Source organism: Chenopodium quinoa, unplaced genomic scaffold, assembly GCF_001683475.1.
Source record: "Chenopodium quinoa cultivar QQ74 unplaced genomic scaffold, ASM168347v1, whole genome shotgun sequence".
Lineage (NCBI taxonomy): Eukaryota > Viridiplantae > Streptophyta > Magnoliopsida > Caryophyllales > Amaranthaceae > Chenopodium > Chenopodium quinoa.
In genome coordinates this window covers 456,652-475,789 of record NW_018744996.1, presented here as the reverse complement: position 1 = coordinate 475,789, position 19,138 = coordinate 456,652, and the positions used below count along the sequence as shown (strand labels likewise).

Genomic DNA, 19,138 nt, shown 5'->3' with positions numbered 1-19,138 from the left:
AAACAATGTGACGAATCCAACAAGATTCCATTTGAATATATTATCTCTTATAAATTAATGAGAATATACAGTTAAAATTTCAAAGTTTGACCCAATTATTTACGATGGAAAAAAAAAATTAGAGACGAAGAGAGTACAACGAAAAAAAGCAAAAATCACAAGATTACACTATATAAATAAAAATAATAGAGAGTGAGAGATAGCTTAAGAGATCCTCGAATCGATTCTCATCTCCACGCTTTGTGGCTCTTTAGACAACAATAGAACCAAAAAAAAAAAAAAAAAAAAAAAACATTTCATTGCAAGTCCTAACGGTTTATTCCACCGATTAGTAAAGGCGGTGTGGGTTGAATACTTATATGGTTTGTTGATAACACCAAAAACCATCCAACCTGTCGCACCTTCTCCAATATTACCTTCATTCGTGTGACACATTCAACAATCAATAACTTGTTCAGCAATCCGCCATTGATGACCTCATCATGCTACCTCTGAAATCTTCTTCTATCAGCAAAGATACCCAGGTATTCTTTGCCTCCATTTTCTCCCATTTCTTTACTTTATTCTTCCATTACTTTCTAGAACTTTCATTGCTGAATCTCCTAAATTAAAAATTAACAATTTGACGACTCCAATGTAGCCAAATTCATGTTTACTTTGAATTTTACCTGCTCCTGTAAGCTTCAATCTCAATTATTTATATATTTTTTTAAAATATTTAGCGGTATTAATTATCTATTTATCTTGTTTTCAGCTTCTAATTGATTGTATCTATAATTATCAATTTAGCCCTTTTAGTTTTATCTTCCCTATTTGTTCAATTGAATTAATATTACTTTGTCAATCTTTAAAATTCTTAACAGAGCTCTATTTTGTTTGTTTGATTGAATTTGAATTCGTGTTGTCTGGCATTTATATATTGATCTTAAAACTTACATTTGATTCAAATCAAGGGTTTTTCGACTTCTCTGCACCTTTGTGATTAGTCTTGTACGAATTATGTAGCTTTTCCATATTATAAGATAAACACAAAAAGTGTTTATAAGTTTAAGGGGTGGTTGATTACGAGCTTTTGGAGCAAATAGAGATGTTTGGCCATTTGTAAATGCTCTTCGGAGTGTTTGGTTACTTGCTTTTTGAAATACGAGATTTTTAGACCCAAAAAGCTCCATAAAAAAACTCATATGAGGAATATGAGCTTTTCGAAAGAGCTTTTAGCTTTTTGGTTGTTTTATACTCTAATTACCAAACACTTTTACACAAACAATTAATTGCAATCAGCTAGTCAAAACAGTTAATATCAAGTCAAAGCAGCTAATGTAAACAACTAGCAACTAGTCATAACAGGTAAAAGCTAATTGTCTAACAGGGCCTAAGTAAACTTGAGAAGCTTGAAAGTTTATGTAAACATGGAAGATGGAACATTGTGACACCATAGATATGATAAATGGCATTAGTCATATTCTTTTTGTTGTTGTAAAGAGACCCACAAAGGGCGGTGACTAGACACGGATTTGGTCACCACCCACCACTATTTCAACCAAGATAGATGACATACTCACTGATAGCATCAACCATTGATATGGAGTAATAGATATGTGCTTCACACTGTTTGAGGAAAGTGCCATTTTTGTAGATATAGATTAGACACCGACAATTTTCCATCTCCAGGATGAAATGCTTGTAGATTTAGCAAGTTATTCCATATCTGAAATAGTTCTTTACTACATTGATTAAGACAAGGCAACTAAAATGAAAACAACTTTAAGCTACTTTGCAGATTACAAATCATAGCTACACTCTCTTTTCCCCTCATTGAGTGACACTCAATTGTGTAGCGTGAATGGTTGCTGTTCCTATTTCTTATTAATGGTCTATGAGCCGACTCATTGTTAGTTCATTACATTTTCCTCACTGCTCTCCCTTGCTTGTAATGGCTGCAAGAGTTTGTGAGCAGCTGAGCACAACTTGTGGAATCATTTGAGTAGTGGATATGCTATAGATTGCCTTTCACAGATTTGTGATCTTATTTTCTTTCTCAGATTTGATTTTCCTCTTCAACTTTTAATGATAGTTGCATGTAGTATATTGGATACTACGTATGTTTTTGTGCAATCGGCATGTCAGCCTTTTAAAAGCTGTGTGCTGAAAACTATTGTATATTCAGCTTGTTTTCTGGTTTAGTGTTCAGTTGTTTTAGCTCTAAATTCTAGTTTTCTGAACCTAATGTTGATTTTACATTCTAACAAAGTCCTCATAGAAGCTGCTCCAAGTCGTGATATGTAAATGAAGATAAAGTAACTCCACAAGCTTTAGAGTTGAGCTCTAGCTCTAGGCCTCTAGCTCAACTGCTTGAGTTGTGCTTGACTCAACTGAGCTTTGCTTTAGCTGACTTTGTATACGAAGGAGCTTACTGAGTTGTTGGTTAGGTCATTATAACCTGACTTAAATTATAAATTCAATTTTTTTTTCAGAGGTGGAATGAGAATCTAAGTACTCAGGGTAAAAATAGTTACACTTTCATCTCATGAGCTGCTCTATGCTGATGGTCAGGTGGCATTCATTATGCGGTGTTTCTGGTGTTAAGTACTTAAAGTTGCTCTGGAATACTTAACTTGAGGAGTGTTAGCAAGGCCTTAGAATGATGATAGTTTGCTCTCCTATCAAGACTTGCACCAAAAATGTGCTTCCTATTAGTGGGTGTTTTCAAAAGCAGACGAGAGGCCATGTTCATAATATGGGATCCCCCACTGCATCCAGTTCATGCTGTCTCATTTTGAAACAAGGAATCTCCAAAATAAGATATTCTCGAATTTTTGTCTCCAGACAGTCATTATGGTTTTCCAATTGTAGCTTCCGTGCATTTCAATGGATTCAGTGCAAATCTGGTGTATCCAGTAAGAAGGGATCATGTCCTTTATTAACGGCTAAAAGTTCAGCAAATGCTAGAAATTCTCAAGAGACATCAATTGGTTTCTCATCCTGGCCTCGAGATGCTAGTGTAAACATTTTTGTGCCAAAAAGAAGACTGCTGTCTGATTTCAAATTAAAAGTTGGACCATTTTCTTGGTCAAAGGGATATGGTGGTGTTGGTTTGATTTCTGGATTACTAGTTTGTTATTCAGCTTCAAATCCAGTGCATGCTGAAGCTTCAGAGGATACAGGAGACAAAAAGGAATGCACAAATCCATCAACTGACCATGTTTCCCATGGAAAGAAAGTGTACACCGATTATTCTGTCATAGGTATGAGAGTATATGATGACTTATGACTGTTTCAATTATATCTAATTGCAAATACCAGATCCTCTAATACTTCCTAAGGTTCTTGAAGTTGGTAAAACTTTGCAGGCGTAAAAGATATCAAAGAAGCATCTATATTTAGTCTACCCACATTTACAATTATTATTCATATGCATTTTGGGGCAAGTAACAAAAGAAAATTTTGTTAATTTTATAGGATGGGTTTGATAGCTTTAACGCAGACTGTAAAGAGACATGTATGTCTTCCTCAAATTTTTATTTGACAGCTGATATAAGTTGGAGAATGACTATTCTGTGTGCTGTTTGTGTATGGAGAAGACTAATGCCTCTCTCCCATTCTAATCATTCCTCTGTTCAACCTCTGTTCTACAATGTTCTATAATATTATAAAATAGTACATTGTGTTACAAAGGGAAAAAATCAATATTGGATATTTCTTCAAAATCTATTCTTATAAGAGTTCAATTATCTTTATAAATATGTAAAAGTAATAATTAATGGTCAAGGTTGTAACTTGAACTCCATAAACAGACATGGAGAGTATTTATATGCTATGTGCTGGAATAGTTTCTTTAGCATGGGCAACATGATTTTTCACTGCTTGTGGTGCAGGAATACCTGGAGATGGAAGATGTTTATTTCGTTCTGTTGCTCATGGGGCTTGTTTAAGGCGTGGCAAACCTGCTCCAAATGAAGGCCTTCAGAAACAATTAGCTGATGAGTTGCGGACTATGGTAGGTCAGTCTATGAAGTGTATGGAGATTCATGACCAACTGTATATGTATTTAGTTTCTATTTAATAGGATTAAACTGAAAAAAAAATCATCAGTGTTTATAACATTTTACGTTATTGAAGAGAACCCCTCACCTAGACTGTTATTTCAAATTTCCAATTATACTTCTTGCAAATCCTTGAACCCTCAGGCTACTATTCCAGATAAATACATATGTACATGTGGTAGAAATCAAAATTTGTGTTGATTCTTTACATCTCAAAAGGCTCCATATTATATTATGAATGATGTCTGCCACCCACGAGTGATTGTAATGATGTAGTTTCATTTTTTAATCTTATCTTTCAATTTGATCTCTAAGGTACGAAATTGCCTCAGTTGAGTTTAGTTTACCATGGCTAACCTCTCTCTTGCTATGACTTTAGATATCATAAATGATTTAACATTTAGAATGCATTTTCGTACATGACACCAGAATCTTGCTTTAGCTCAGCCAAAATCATACCTGGTGGCAATTTAGCATTATCAAACATGAATTTGCTCATATGTGAATAACATGATGGTTTCAGGTTGCAGATGAATTTATTAGAAGGCGACAAGAAACTGAGTGGTAAGTATTCTTTATCATCCCCATTTATCTCAGAGTAAGGGGCAGTTCCTCTTCTGTAGTTCCTATGTTTCTGGTCATTCTGGTAGATTGTCTAGGGTAATGGGGCCCAAGGAGCTGAAAATACAATAAATCAAAATTCTAGTAGCCAACTTCATTTTCTTGTTACTCTAGGTAATTGATTGTTAGCTTCATTAGGCTAATTGTGCTGTAGTTGTCAGTAGATCGGTGCTTAATTAATCAAGGGAATTGTTTAAAATATATGAAAATGTTATTCATCAATGGTACACTAGTATATGTGTTCTTTTGCTTTGCACCATAATGAAGTGAAACAATTAAACTGTCTGGGCCTCTTTGTCAATGTGAAGTAGCTGATGGGCATCGTATTTCATCTTAAAGTCTACTTAGAAAGTTCTCTGTTGACCCAGGGGTAATGTATTGGTATCCTCTCCCTCCTTTCCAACTCCAAGAATAAAAAGTAACTTTTCCCTGGGTGGAGGTCTATTTTAAGTGTCACGGGAGAAAAAGTTGATGTAGCTGTATATATATACACACTTGCCAGAAAAATATTATACGTAGTAGTTGGTTAAAGAAAAATACATAGGAGATTCTTCTGTATTATGTTTTTTCCCTCTTTACTTGCCATTTTGAAAGTTGTTATTCTTTGTTTACGAACTACGGTTCTGGACAAGTGAAAGTTCTTAATGGTATCATGATGACAACAGGTTTATTGAAGGTGATTTTGACACTTATGTTTCACAAATACGGAAGCCACATGTATGGGGAGGTGAGCCTGAGTTGCTTATGCTCTCCCATGTGTTAAGGTATGATTCTTATTGTGATTCGCTTCGACCAGTGATATTGATGGAGAGTGTTGCTTTGCTACAATCTTTTGCTCTATAATATAATCATTCTTTGCTGCAAATCAGTGCATTAAGGATTTTAACCCTTAGTGTTATCTTTCGCAGGATGCCAATTACAGTTTATATGCGTGATGACAAATATAATGGACTGATACCCATAGCTGAGTATGGCCAGGAATATGGCAAAGACAACCCAATACAAGTTTTATATCATGGTTATGGTCATTATGATGCATTACTAATACCTGGAAAGAAAGGTACCAAACCTAGGTTGTAGCTTCTTTTCTATCGACGACTACTAAAGCTGCCAATTGCAAGACCACAGGCAAGATGAAATTATTTGTCTGTCTGTCGTGGAGCCATTTAGATTAACAAAAGATTTCCTGTATTGACTTGCTGGTGATGTAGCATATGGAGCTTAAGATGGGTAGAGTTACAATCTCCAAGCACTGGTCACTGGTGAGATATATTTATATATTCTTCCTTTATTTGAATTAATTTCGACTACAAAGTACTATATGAAAATTGAGAATAGAATTTGGTTTTTAAATCATTTCCGTGCTTACTGTAAATTCTGATTTTTATTTTTATTTTATTTATTTTATTTTTTATTATTATTTTTTTTACCAATATAAATTCTGAGTTAATGTGCTTAGTTGCATCAATTACTATCATGGTGTTTGTGGTGTCTCAAGATCATTTAGTATTGTTTAAGGCATTTAGTCTAAGGTTAATTCTAAAATTTGAAGTTTTAGACTTTAATTCGTTTTTCTCGTAGAATTTGTTTTAGCCTTTGGTGGTTGTAAATAGCTCAAAGCATAACTATTGTGAATTGGATTATGATGTTGTACTCTGTCCCTAAATGATCGTCCCATTCTTAATTTTCAATTTATTAAGAGTTGTATTGAGTAAATAGGAAATTTTTTGTTTAAAAAATAGTATGTACGGTAGTTGAGGGAGAGGAATGGCTGAGATCATGCTAACTAAAATGAGACAATTTTTAAGTTACAGAGAATTTGAGAGGGGTTTGCTATGGTTTCCAAGTTTCGGAAAAGTATTAGCGCATAGCACCTATGTACTTAGAAAGTGTATAGGATGACACTGGTTTTCTAGTGGTACAATTCAAAGTACAAAATGTACGTACCACTTTGATTAAATGTACCAATGTGATTTCAGTGGTACATTTTCGGAGTATTAAATGTACCACTAGCACAATTAAATGGAATATTCAAGTTTTCTAATGCCTAGTAAATTACGCTTCTGTCCTCCTATACACTTCGTTTGTCAATAGGTGCTATGCGCTGATATGCACTCTCAAGTTTCTGAGTCTTATTTTAAATGAACACATGAGATTCTAGTTGCAAATTGCTTTGCCGTCTATGTATACTCCGTTCTTCACTGCTATTAAGAAGTCATTTTTAAGGAGTTAAGTTCGAAATCTTTGAATGTTACAATTATTCTTCACTGTTTGAATTTTTACATCTATGTTATATGCTTATGTCAATGTAGTATTTTGACATATTCATAATTATTCAAAAAATATGATGATTACTTTGAACACCCTAAAATGGTAATAGTGGTTTTTTAATCACATCATATCATTCCACATGTCATAACCACCATTTGTCTGCCTATTTATAATTGTAGTGATAGAAAATGTTTAAATGTATAATCGATTAGCATATGACCCCCCACCCCCCCGCCATCATAGTCAAACTCACTCATGTCCTCACCAAATCTAATTTGGAGTATTCTTACTTTATAAGATCTTTTTGACAAGAGAAGAATTTCGTGAGACTCCCTATTTTTTTTGTTATTACAATTGTTTTGGTAAGTGATTATAAAACATGACATTTTGAAAATATGCGAGTTAATTTCAAAGTTATTATATGTAGTATATACGAGCAATAACATAGTTATAATTGACCTTGTTTGATATTCGATTGTTAGTTGTTGGATTTAGTTTGAACGACTGTTAATGTCAGTAGTTACCTAAATTGGTTATATAAACATGTTTAGTAAAATCACTGTGTTAGTAACTATGCAAAATGATCTTGAGGAACATTACTATATTCAACTAGAAGTGATTTAATCATTGAAATTTTATCTACTCACTTTGGTTTTTAGGATTTCTTTGTTGTCAATGGGAGATAATAAAAGATGAAATTAGTGGTACCATTTACAGGGAGTAGACCGTTTATGATACGTGAGTAGGAGTTGATTAGAAGTTTACCATAAAGAGCAAACGGCCAAAGAGACACAATAATCTCTACTTTTTGGTGCGTTGAGTTTAGCAAAAAAGTAGATTTAGGTGGAAACTGGAAAAGACGACTCACACTCACATGTCTCTACTCCTTCATGTACTTGATCTTGACAGCTTTTTCCCTAATAAGGCCACTACTCTAGAAAAAGAGTTGACGCTATCATCACTTCTTTGGTGACTTTGGACCTATGTTGGTGACAAATTTGTTTATTCAATTCAAATTGTTAATTTTGGATCCAAACAAATTTAAATTGTCCCAACCCCATGCATTAGGAAATACAAGTAGGAAGTGATTTGTCTCGCTTAAACAATTTTTGTTTTTTAAAATCTCAATCTTATAATAAATTGATAATGATGTTATGAATTAAGCGGTGTTGTATTTGACTTATGCTTAACTATAATCGAAGATGTAACATATAATAAAAAATTGATAATTGAAATAAATAAGAAATGCAAGGATTTACGTGACTCAACCTATTAGGCTTAGTGCTTAGTAGTCATAATGAGAAAATATGAGAAAATCATGAAGATAGGATACGGAGTACAAAACTAGGACGAAAACGAAATTGAACATGTTCAAGCGAAAGTGTGGTAAAAAGGCACTACGGCAATCTATTAGCCACATCCTCATAGACCTCATCATCAATGTTTAATGACATTAATGTTTTACAATTTCATAATTACAGAAAAGAAGTCTTCTAATTCAAATTATTTTCCTTTTTCTGAATTTATATCTTAAAGTATAAACTAGAACAAAATATATGACTAGTGAGATTCTTAGTTATATATGACTAGTACAATATGCTACATTAATTTCCTTAGCAACAACTCAATTTAACTAGAAAGACTAAGTTGAATCCTCTATCGAGCCCATCATCTTGTTCACATTTCAGTCAAAACTCGTTCAAGCTCACAAAATCTCTATTATTTTATACATGTGTAATTACAAATTATTACATCACATGTATGCATGGAAACTAAACTATGAAATATGGAAAAACATCTCATATATTGATATATAATAAGTGAATGCATTGAAAAATGAAAGAAATTAATTTTTAAAGCTCAATTGAAGCTCATATGTGCTCAAGCTTAAACTTTAAATGCAAAAAGTGCATTTGTGAACAAAGCTCAAATAAATCATACTCACAACAAGTCAGCCTCAAACAAAATGTTTAAATGCTCATTTTTGTTCGAGATATCTCGTACACTAATATTTTCTTATTCAACTAAGCTCAAAAAGACCAAAAATCTACTCAGTTCGACTTTGATCATTTATAACCTTATTCATAAGATTAGTCAAGAAACAACATTCGAATATAATTAAAGCCCATATATATTTCATAATCCATATGAATACTGCAGAAGTTAAACCGTCTATACATCAAATAGGAGTAGTTTAATGAATAAATAAAGTACTTCGTATAATCTATAATCCATAATCCATAATCCATATGAATAGAATTAAAGTTAAATCGTCCATACTATGGGTCTAGCAGGGTCCAGGGTCCAAACAGAGTCCTTTGCCTTTTTTTTCGATAATTTTTAATCGTCTTATTTTAGTGTACGAAATACGAATGTATGATTGCATATAGCACGAAAAAAAAAAACCTTATACATGAGAACATTAGAATTAATTTGACAAATCGTACAACTATGAAAGTGGGCGCCTATAAGTTTCTTACTTAGGGTTTTACTTTTACAAGGATTATTTTTTTTATTTAATATATTGAAAGGGTCTAAGTACGGGTCCATGGGTAGGGTCTGGGTATGATGGGTACATGGGTAGGGTCTGGGTCTGAATTCATTATACCGGAACCCTTACCCTACCCGATACCACCTAAACCCATACCCTATTCAGACCCACAGGGTCTTAAAAATTTGGACCCATATCCGTATTTTAGGGTAGGACCCGTTACTATCCCTAGTCCATATGCCGTATAGTTTATTGAAGAAGTACTCCCTCTGTTTTTTTTTTTATTATTATTTTTTTTTATTTTTTTTTAAGTTAGAGTTGGATTTGCACATTTGCCGAGACACAATTTTGACCATCAATATCTTTAATTAGAGGTTAGTAAAAATTATGAAAAAATTAATTTATAAAGTAGACATTATAACAAATCCAACAATGTATTATATGATCATATTTATATATTATATATTGGTAAAAAAAAAATTAAAATAATAATGATACATGAATAGTGGAAAATCTCAATGGTAGCTTATAAAAAAAAAAAAACAGAGGGAGTATGTTAACCAAATAGTCAAACACACCCATAAGGCATAAGTCTCCCTCCACTTGGGTAGGAAGAGAAATTCAAAAATGAAGCATACGCACAAACATGTGCTATATGTAATTTTAGTACACACTATAATGGCCCCTCTTCTCGAAACCAACACTCCACAACAAACACCACCTAAAACAACATCGATACCAACAACAATCTCCACACTTGAAACACCTTTCAATTCAAATCCTAATAATGCTTCCCTTTCGTCCAATTCTTTGGCATCTTCTCCTTCTTCACTCCTTCTTCCTCTGCTACTGCAACACCTCGTTGCTTTCTCCTCTTTCCGCCATTTTTAATCCCAAAAAACCTCCATTTCTAGCCATGAATACACCCACATTCCTCATCCTTTTTCTGTTAAACCTCTCATTTTCTCTCTCCTCTTCCCTCAACTCTGACGGTCTCTCCCTCCTCGCACTCAAATCCGCCATTACTTCCGACCCAACTCGCTCTCTCTCCTCCTGGTCCGAATCCGACCCGGACCCATGTCACTGGGTCGGAGTCGGCTGCAATGGCGACCGGGTTACTGACGTCACCCTCTCTAACAAAGCGTTAACTGGATATCTCCCTTCTGAACTCGGCGCTATTCTCTCTCTTCGTCGTCTTTCTCTCTCCTACAACAACTTCTCCAGTACTATCCCACCTCGTCTCTTCAATGCTACTTCTCTCGCTTCCCTCGACCTCTCTCATAACTCACTCTCCGGCCCGATTCCGGCCCAAATCGAGTCTCTTACGGGCCTCCGGTTCTTGGACCTTTCATCTAATTTTCTCAATGGGTCGCTTCCGAGTGGGCTCAGTGAGTTGACCCTTCTCGAAGGGACGCTGAATTTATCGTATAATCAGTTTTCCGGCGAAGTTCCGGCGAGTTTTGGAAGGTTTCCGGTGATGGTTAGCTTGGATCTCCGGCATAATAATCTCACCGGAAAAATTCCTCAGGTGGGGTCGTTGTTAAATCAGGGGCCCACTGCATTCGCCGGAAACCCTAATTTATGTGGGTTTCCGTTGAGTTCGCCGTGCCCTGAAGCGCAAAACCCTAATGTGATCGGAAACCCGGAAAATCCGAGTGACCCGAAGAACCCTAATTTGGGTAATGGGGAGAATGCAGAAAGTGGGGGGAAGAAGACGATTTCAATTTCGTTGATTTTAGGGGTTTTTGCTGTTTTGATTGCTGGGGGTATTTTGGTCTTTTTGTTTGTTGTGAGGAAGAATTTGAGGGCTAAGGAGGGTATAATGGGGAATTCTGGTGAGGAGAAGTTGGGGAAAGGGGAGATGGTGAGTCACGTGAGGGTGGTGGTGGGGGAGGAGGATGATGATGAAGGGCAAAATGGTAAATTTGTGGTGGTGGATGAGGAGGGGTTTGGGTTGGAATTAGAGGATTTGTTGAGGGCATCAGCTTATGTAGTGGGGAAGAGTAGGAGTGGGATAGTGTACAAAGTGGTGGTAGGCGGTGGTAAAGGATCGGGTGTGGTTCCCCCTACGGTTGTTGCGGTTAGGAGGTTGAGCGAGGCCGATGATGTCACGTGGCGGCTTCGGGATTTTGAGGCCGAGGTGGAGGCTATGAGTAAGGTTCAACATCCAAATATAGTAAGGTTCAGGGCTTATTATTATGCACAAGATGAGAAGCTCTTGGTGTCTGATTTCATTCGGAATGGCAGCTTGTACACTGCATTGCATGGTATAATCTCTCTTTCATTATTGTTTTGTGTTAATTAATGCTGCTAGTTCAAAATTCAAATTCTTAGTACTTTGTTCTTAGTTTAATTAATTGGTGAAATTATTTGTTTATGTTTGAAGACAAGGATATAAGTTTGTTGAGGTATCATTTAACAGGACTTGAGATTCAAACGTAGCGCATTTGATTTTTTAATGGAATGATTTACCTCGTAAAATGAATTCTAGCATGAATGGAAGAGCCTGCTCATGTGTAAAAACATGGTGACATGGGTTTAGATATTATTATAATGATCAATCTGATGTTGAAATAGAAATGAATATATTGGTATTCTACTTGGTCTTATAGATTGGTGTTACAGTAAGAAGTTGCATTTGGCAGTGGTGTAGGTTGTGAGATTGTATATGTACTTGTTATTGTGGCAGAAGAAGAGGGTTAACATTAGTACATATGAGGCCTTTCTGTTTGTCTAACAAACTACTCATATTGTAGCCTGGCACATGTGATATGAAATTCAAGAATCAAATCATAGACCTAGTTATCTAGTGTTTAAAAAAGGTTCATGGAGGCGATAAGAGTCCTTTTCATGAGGCACATTTCTTGAAATTTAGGATTACTAGCTACACTAGTTCAGAACCCGAACAACCCATGCCTTGCATGGTTTTACACTAATATTTCACACACACACACACACACATATATATATATATATGTATGTATGTATTTTTTTTTTGTTTAAATATTTTGAATTATTCTTGTTGTGCATCATTTCCTAAATACAAGTAAATTGCAAACTCAATACTCATAATACAATAAGACTAAATAATTAAAGCTTCTTCAAAAGACTAACAAAAATTTTTCTAAGGTGATGACACGTGTATTTTGGGGATAATTATGGGGATTACTTTAGTATATAAGTATAGATTGCACGGGTTATAAACTTAATGATTATGTTTGACTTATATTACTTCTGTGATTTTATTGTTCCTTGAATCCTAGATAGTTTCTATGTCACCTATAGACTATGGTATTATTCGTACTAGCACTACAACAATATAGTCACTTCTTACTAAATACAAGTAAATTGCAAACTCGATACTCATAATACTAACATTAAAAGAAAATTAAATAACTATAGGTTTATGATATATAGATATTCAGCACTGAAAAATCCTTAGGTGGCTTATAAAAGTTAAACTCTTACGTTACCTTGTCCTAAATACTATATATGTATTCAAACAATTTAAAACTATTTATTTTCAATTCAAAATTTAGTTTATAACATGGCACGCTTATGGGACCCTCTTTATGCACTTGAAAATTCATCTTTTATGTAGATAGATTTATGTAAAAACTGGTTGCATATATTAAATTAATGCTATTACTGTGCCTTTATGTGCTTTGCGTGTCTCTATATGCCCTAGCGTGCCTTTTCAAAAACTGCTATTATCTGATTTGATTTCTGGAATTTTTAAAGACTTTTTGCCGTGTGCATTTAAAGACATGTACAGTATAGAGTAAGTCCTCCGATCAGTTGAGTTAAAAGTAAATGGTGAGGCTGGAGATGCTAAAATTGTTATCAATACCATTGTTGCTGGGTCTGTAGTTGTTAGGATTTAGCAGCGATTAGTCTAATTACCATCTGAGTACCCGACTAGTTGAGACTACGTGTTGAAATTAGTGGAGAAGCATTGTGAAAGATAGATTACAATTTACAAGTGGTCGGACTTAGGAGGCTATGAACCAATTTCTAATCAGCCTTTAAGATTAGGAAAAGATGGTGATATTTCGTTCATTTTTACCGAGTTAGATAATTACATATTGATATGGATGAATTATGTAGTGATATTATCCTTTTTTTAAATTGCCTTTTCCACATCTAAAACAAAGGAAAATCATTCTATCAAGGGTGGGGACTCTTAAAAAAGAATATCTTCGATAGAATAGCTGTGTTCAAGGTTCAAACCCCGTACTATATAACTGTGTCCTTAAAAAAGATATTGTATTTGTCATCAAATAGCATATGTTGGCAAGAGAGGATCAGAGGCATCAGGAAAATGGTAGACAATTGGTGGTGCAACTGTGCAAGACTGTAGGAACTAGGGAAAACTTATTGCTATTTGTAACTGCACCATACTTTTAAACTGTAAAGATATGCGATAAACCACAAAAGTTGAAAACTTGAAAGTTAGGAGATCTTGCCTCCTATGCCCTACAGGCCACACCACTCGGTCTACAATATTTACATGTTATTCAAATGGCTGAACAAGCAAGGGAGTCTTGATACTCCTGAACTAGCGAACTACGGAACATGGGAATTTTTTTGCTTGGAAACCTGATACTTGGTTGGGGTGTGTCCTGGTAACCTGCCAAGCTAGCATGTGCTTTTAAGTACAGTAATTGTTAATGTAGGGTGTATGTGGTGCATGATATTGAGCCTCTGGCTTTCCTTATATTTGAAGGGGGTGGTGGGTGGGAGAGTAGTGTTGGGGCCTTAGGAGTTAGAGTTGATAAGAGGCGTAAAACGAATTCCATCTCCTAGCATGGTTGGCCTTTTGAAGAGAAGAGGGATACTCACTTACAATAATGGGGGGAATAAGTAACCGTCTTCTGTATTTGTAGCTTGTAAGATATAAAGTAAATTGCAGACCATGCTTTGAAATAGTTTCTTCCTTTGTTTTCAAAGCATCACGTTCTACTTGTTTACATGTAGATAATGGGCTAATGTATCTGTGCAGAATTGATTAAAATGGCTGGGGTTTTTTTAATTGTTGAAAGATTGTAATTGCTTTGGATACATGTATTTTTCTGACATTACATAGGATTCATGGATTAGATCTTGTGACATAATGATGATTACCAACAAACATGTTATTTGTGTTGTTTTCCCTGGTATTCCTTGGTTTATCTTGTTGATACATGCCTCTCTACTTCCATATACAATACACACTAGATCATCAATTGCACTAGACACTAGATAATGTATCCCACCTATACTGCCACATATCCAACTGTTAAAACTATGTGATGCTAGTATGCTACTGCAGTACTGCATTATCATGTGATCATTTGTCTGAATGGCACTTTAAATGGACTTATTTTGAGTATCTTACAATATCTGTATCATGAGCTTTCTGGGAACAGTTTTCCCATAACCTTTGCCTCCTTGCTTTTTCTTCACTTGAGTTGAACAGCAATCTTCAGTGTTGATTCAATGTGTGTCAATTGTTAGTGTAAGGAGATTTTTCTGTGATTATAATCAATGCCTGTGTCACTAGTCTTATCAGTTCCATGATCTAAGCTGTGTGCTTCTATGCCGGTGACTTGGTTTTGAAGGTGGATCCTCCAATGAGTTGTCACCTTTATCATGGGCTTCAAGACTGAAAATCGCACAAGGCACTGCAAGGGGTTTGATGCACATTCATGAATGCAGCCCGAGAAAATATGTTCATGGAAACATTAAATCATCCAAAATCCTACTTGACGAGGACCTTAATCCGTACATCTCTGGGTTTGGTATCAATCGTCTCCAATGTGGGCGTTCAAAATCTGCAAACCCTTCATTAAAAAGGCCCAGTTTAAGCCAGTCTTTCTTAACAGGCTCCAAGATCTTGGGTCCATCTGTGGTTGCCTATTCAGCCCCAGAGGTCCAAACTAGTGGTGGCAAGCTCACCCAAAAATCTGATGTTTACTCATTCGGGATTGTACTGATGGAGATATTAACTGGTCAGCTACCAAGTGCTGGACCTGACAACGATGAAAAGGGCTTACAAAGCCTTGTGAGGAAGATTTTTAGGGAAGAGAGACCTTTATCAGAGATCATAGATCCAGCTCTGCTGCATGAAGTTCATGCCAAGAAGCAGGTATTGGCCACATTTCATATGGCTCTAAACTGCACAGAGCTGGACCCTGAGCTGAGGCCAAGGATGAGAACTGTTTCCGAGAGCCTTGATCGCCTCAAGTTTCAATGAGAAGGAAGATGGTAAATAATGTGTAAATGTTTGTTAGAAGCATTAGGTTGACTCAATTGATGTAGAGTATCTTTGCCTATCTTCAGTAGTGATATTTTGTAGTAGTATGCCTTGTGTTGCTGTCTAAACTAGGAAGTGTGAAGAGTGTAGAATTTAGAAAGAATTATCTCGCTACATATTCTGCCTGGATTTCTTTTTGCTTTGCTCTGAGGTTCAGGGGGTTCATGGGAAGATTGGGAACCAACAGAAGTGGCTTGACTATTTAGTGACCTGTCTAGTTGATTGAATGACATTCGATGCTAACACGATTAATTTTTGAATTGATATACTTATATTGGCTTTTAATTTCAGTAGAATATGGTCTAGTGGAGCGACTGTACAAAGAATAGCTAATTGTGTTTTGTTTTTCTAACAATCTTTTGTTTTCCAATTGGTTTACACCGTAAACCTGTAACAGAGCAAATCTTAAGGTGAACCTTGTTCCTGTGATTGATGAACTGCGATAGTAATTTTTTGACTGGATGCAGTAATAACCTTGGCAAACTGGTAACTGGTAAGAGTGGCAACAATCTGAAGGTAAGGATAGAATTTAGGAAAAATTGCGAGGAAGGTCTTTTTAAGTGGTCGATCTTGTGTGGTAGGTCCTTTTATGAAAAAAGTGTCATTAAAGGTCCTTTTATGGCGATTGGGTTGTGAGGAGGGTCCTTTAATCAAACTCCGGCGTTGACCTACATTTTCCGGCCAAAAAAAGTCACGTGTTGTGCAATCAGCTTTTTTTTTTTTTTTTCTTTTTTCTTTTTTTTTTCTTTTCTTTCCACTTCATCTTCTTCCTCCCTTTCAATTCCACACCTCCATGAATGACAATTCCAGCCAGACCTCCGCCCACTACACCTCCACCTCTGGCAACAAGGAACCCCATCCCACCAGCCACCACCCTAGTCGCAACCCAAAAACACGAGGTTTTTAGACCAACCATTCCTAAGACAATACAAGTGAAGGTCAAGAACGAAATGTCGACAGCCATGTGAAAAAGCCACACCCAAATTTTACATAGCTAATTGAACCTTAATACAATTCTTCCCTAAAGCAAAGGGCTTAGATTATTTAGCAGGAAATTGGAAATATTTCTCACCCAAAAATTTTCACATCAAATTTCTTATAATTTTACCGATTTTGATCTCTCCTCAATTCTCCTCTAATATCTATATTAAGTACATAACAATATCCTGAAATCTGTACAACTATGATTTCAAGCAAAGCTCTGTGTATATTTTATGCAGCATTGTAGCCCCAAAGACTGGAGATCGACAAATCAATAGAAAAGTTGATGTTACAAAATGATATGCATAATTTCTACCAACGAATGAAAACAGACAAATGCCAAACATTAAATGAAGAAAATTCATTGCAAGATCAGAATACCTCAACAAGTATACTCTGAACCAAAGCTGGCAATCATCTACATCACCTGAAAGTAGTCGAATGCATACGAATGTGAAACGAAATTAGGGGAAAACCCCAATGGAGATCAAAGGGTCAAAGAATCGAAAATGGATGATCCAAAATTAGGAGAATTGTATATGGTGGTTTTTTTGGGTGGTTTCCATCCACCGTATTCCAACGGAGGTGGTTGGAGTCTCGTGTTTTGGGTTTCGACCAGGGTGGTGGCTGGTGGGATGGGGTTCCTTGTTGTCGGAGGTGGAGGTGTGGTGGGCGGAGGTCTGGCCGGAAATGCCATTCATGGAGGTGTGGAATTGAAAGGGAGGAAGAAGATGAAGAGGAAAGAAAAGAAAAAAATAAAAAAGAAAAAAAAAAGCTGATTTAAGTGGTCACGTGACTTTTTTTGGCCGAAAAATGTAGGTCAACGCCAGAGTTTGGTCAAAGGACCCTCCTCATAAGGTCGACCACTTAAAAAGACCTCAGTACATTAATAAGTTTTTTTTTAATGGTAAGAAGGGGACTCATTTTAGGAGGGAGATAAGAGAAATCCCTTAAATGAGTCCCATCAAATTTGATCCCCAGATCTCAGGGATATGAAGTGAGAGCAATACCACTATTCCATCACCTCAACCTTACATTAATAAGTTTTATGTCACCTAATTGATTATGTTATTCACATGGCGAACATCAATTGGTGATTTCTTCTACGGAATACTCCATAGCTTAAAGATGAATGTAAATTAACTCAGTTTGACATTGGAACCCTAATGGGATAGGTGATTAAAACGTATTTTTCACAGTAGGGATTAGGGAAGAGCTTGACATCTATCTACAGCTTCCCCAGCCCAGATGATTATTGTCTTCCGATAGGTAGGAGAAAGAGAATGTAAAGTAAATCATCTACGAGTTTCCCAAATGTGGGTAATAATTATTGACTACTCCTAGTTTATCCCACATTGCTTAAGTCATTAATAATTAAGCTACTCACTCGAATCACTTGATAACCAGCAAACTTTTTGATATGGGGTTTAAATAAGTAGGCTTCTCACTTGAATTTCATGGGGAAACCTAAGTTTGATTAAATCAAACTCAAATTGAGAAGAATATGTCAAAATGGCACAAATATGAATTATATGATAAGGTAATGTATAACTTAGGAGTTAAGTATTGAAATAGAGACTAAATTTTGGGTAAAGTTACGGCCAAGGGACTAAAATTTGGTTACACAGTTTAGATGGAAGTTATTGATGACAATTTTTCTTTTTTTATTTTTCTTTTTCTTTTTATTTTTATCCATTTAGTTGTTAAAAAAAAATTAATAACACTTGCATACAATTTTCAGTAAGTTAGTTTCCACCTAAATTTTTGCTCCAATTCTAGTGAAACCTTAGATTGTGTGAAAGCTCAGGTTAAAATTAATCCTTGTAATAAACAAAAATTATTTATTACATGACATCTTGTTAAATAAATTAAAAATTTGATCCAGTCATTATTACAGTGGGGTTCGCTTTTAAGGAAAAAATTATTGATTTATTTACGAAAATGTCATTTCATTTACCATAGTGATAAACTTATATTTTCTCCTAGATTATTTCCCAAGACTAATCTTAATAATCATCACAAGTAAAACCCAAAAATAGAAAACAAGTTGAGACGAAAAGCGAAAACTAAAGCAAAGGGAAGGGAAGTTTTTGAGCAAACATTTTGGTACTTTTTTTTTTTTTTGGTAATACCATTATAAATTTCTCGTTTTCGTAGCATAAATGGGCACATGACCAATCGACCCTTCATTGGAAAGTTATTGAGATTTGAGACAACGTTTCACCTCCAACCAGAATCGCTTTAAAATCATTTGTAGATTGAGAAATATATATATGCACCTTCAATAATTTCAAGACACGATTAACAATTATGAATGAATAAAGTGCAATAAAATGACTTCATACATTAAGTATACGAATTTAATGAGTGTAAAAATATAGTACACTAGTTAACTTTATAACCAATTAAGTGTAGGCTCACTTGGTTAAATTCTTA

At 35.3% G+C, this 19,138-nt stretch overlaps 2 protein-coding genes across 3 annotated transcripts; both read left to right on the top strand.

Annotated features, from left to right (window-relative positions):
• LOC110707213 (OTU domain-containing protein At3g57810-like) lies at positions 1 to 6,017 on the top strand. Of its 2 annotated transcripts, none has more exons than XM_021885220.1 (6): positions 1 to 524; positions 2,475 to 3,245; positions 3,876 to 3,997; positions 4,567 to 4,607; positions 5,330 to 5,428; positions 5,573 to 6,017. In XM_021885220.1, exons 2-6 carry the CDS (start codon positions 2,642 to 2,644, stop codon positions 5,742 to 5,744), a joined length of 1,038 nt encoding a protein of 345 aa, XP_021740912.1. In that variant the 5' UTR covers positions 1 to 524; positions 2,475 to 2,641; the 3' UTR covers positions 5,745 to 6,017. The 2 variants fall into 2 exon arrangements, with proteins under 2 accessions (XP_021740912.1, XP_021740911.1); XM_021885219.1 differs by having other exon boundaries at positions 5 to 524; positions 2,554 to 3,245.
• A 3,262-nt stretch (positions 6,018 to 9,279) lies between these two features.
• Positions 9,280 to 17,458, top strand: LOC110707212 (receptor protein kinase-like protein ZAR1). The gene is made up of 2 exons (XM_021885218.1): positions 9,280 to 11,693; positions 15,027 to 17,458. Exons 1-2 carry the CDS (start codon positions 10,214 to 10,216, stop codon positions 15,659 to 15,661), a joined length of 2,115 nt encoding a protein of 704 aa, XP_021740910.1. The 5' UTR covers positions 9,280 to 10,213; the 3' UTR covers positions 15,662 to 17,458.
• Positions 17,459 to 19,138: the final 1,680 nt, after the last annotated feature.

Excerpts from the sequence above, each read along its gene's own strand:
- LOC110707212 (XM_021885218.1), top strand. The coding sequence starts at position 10,214 with ATGCTTCCCTTTCGTCCAATTCTTTGGCATCTTCTCCTTCTTCACTCC. Across the intron at positions 11,694-15,026 it reads CTTGTACACTGCATTGCATG|GTGGATCCTCCAATGAGTTG; the intron begins GTATAATCTCTC and ends TTGGTTTTGAAG.
- LOC110707213 (XM_021885220.1), top strand. The coding sequence starts at position 2,642 with ATGATGATAGTTTGCTCTCCTATCAAGACTTGCACCAAAAATGTGCTT. Across the intron at positions 3,246-3,875 it reads CACCGATTATTCTGTCATAG|GAATACCTGGAGATGGAAGA; the intron begins GTATGAGAGTAT and ends CTTGTGGTGCAG. Across the intron at positions 5,429-5,572 it reads ATGCTCTCCCATGTGTTAAG|GATGCCAATTACAGTTTATA; the intron begins GTATGATTCTTA and ends TATCTTTCGCAG.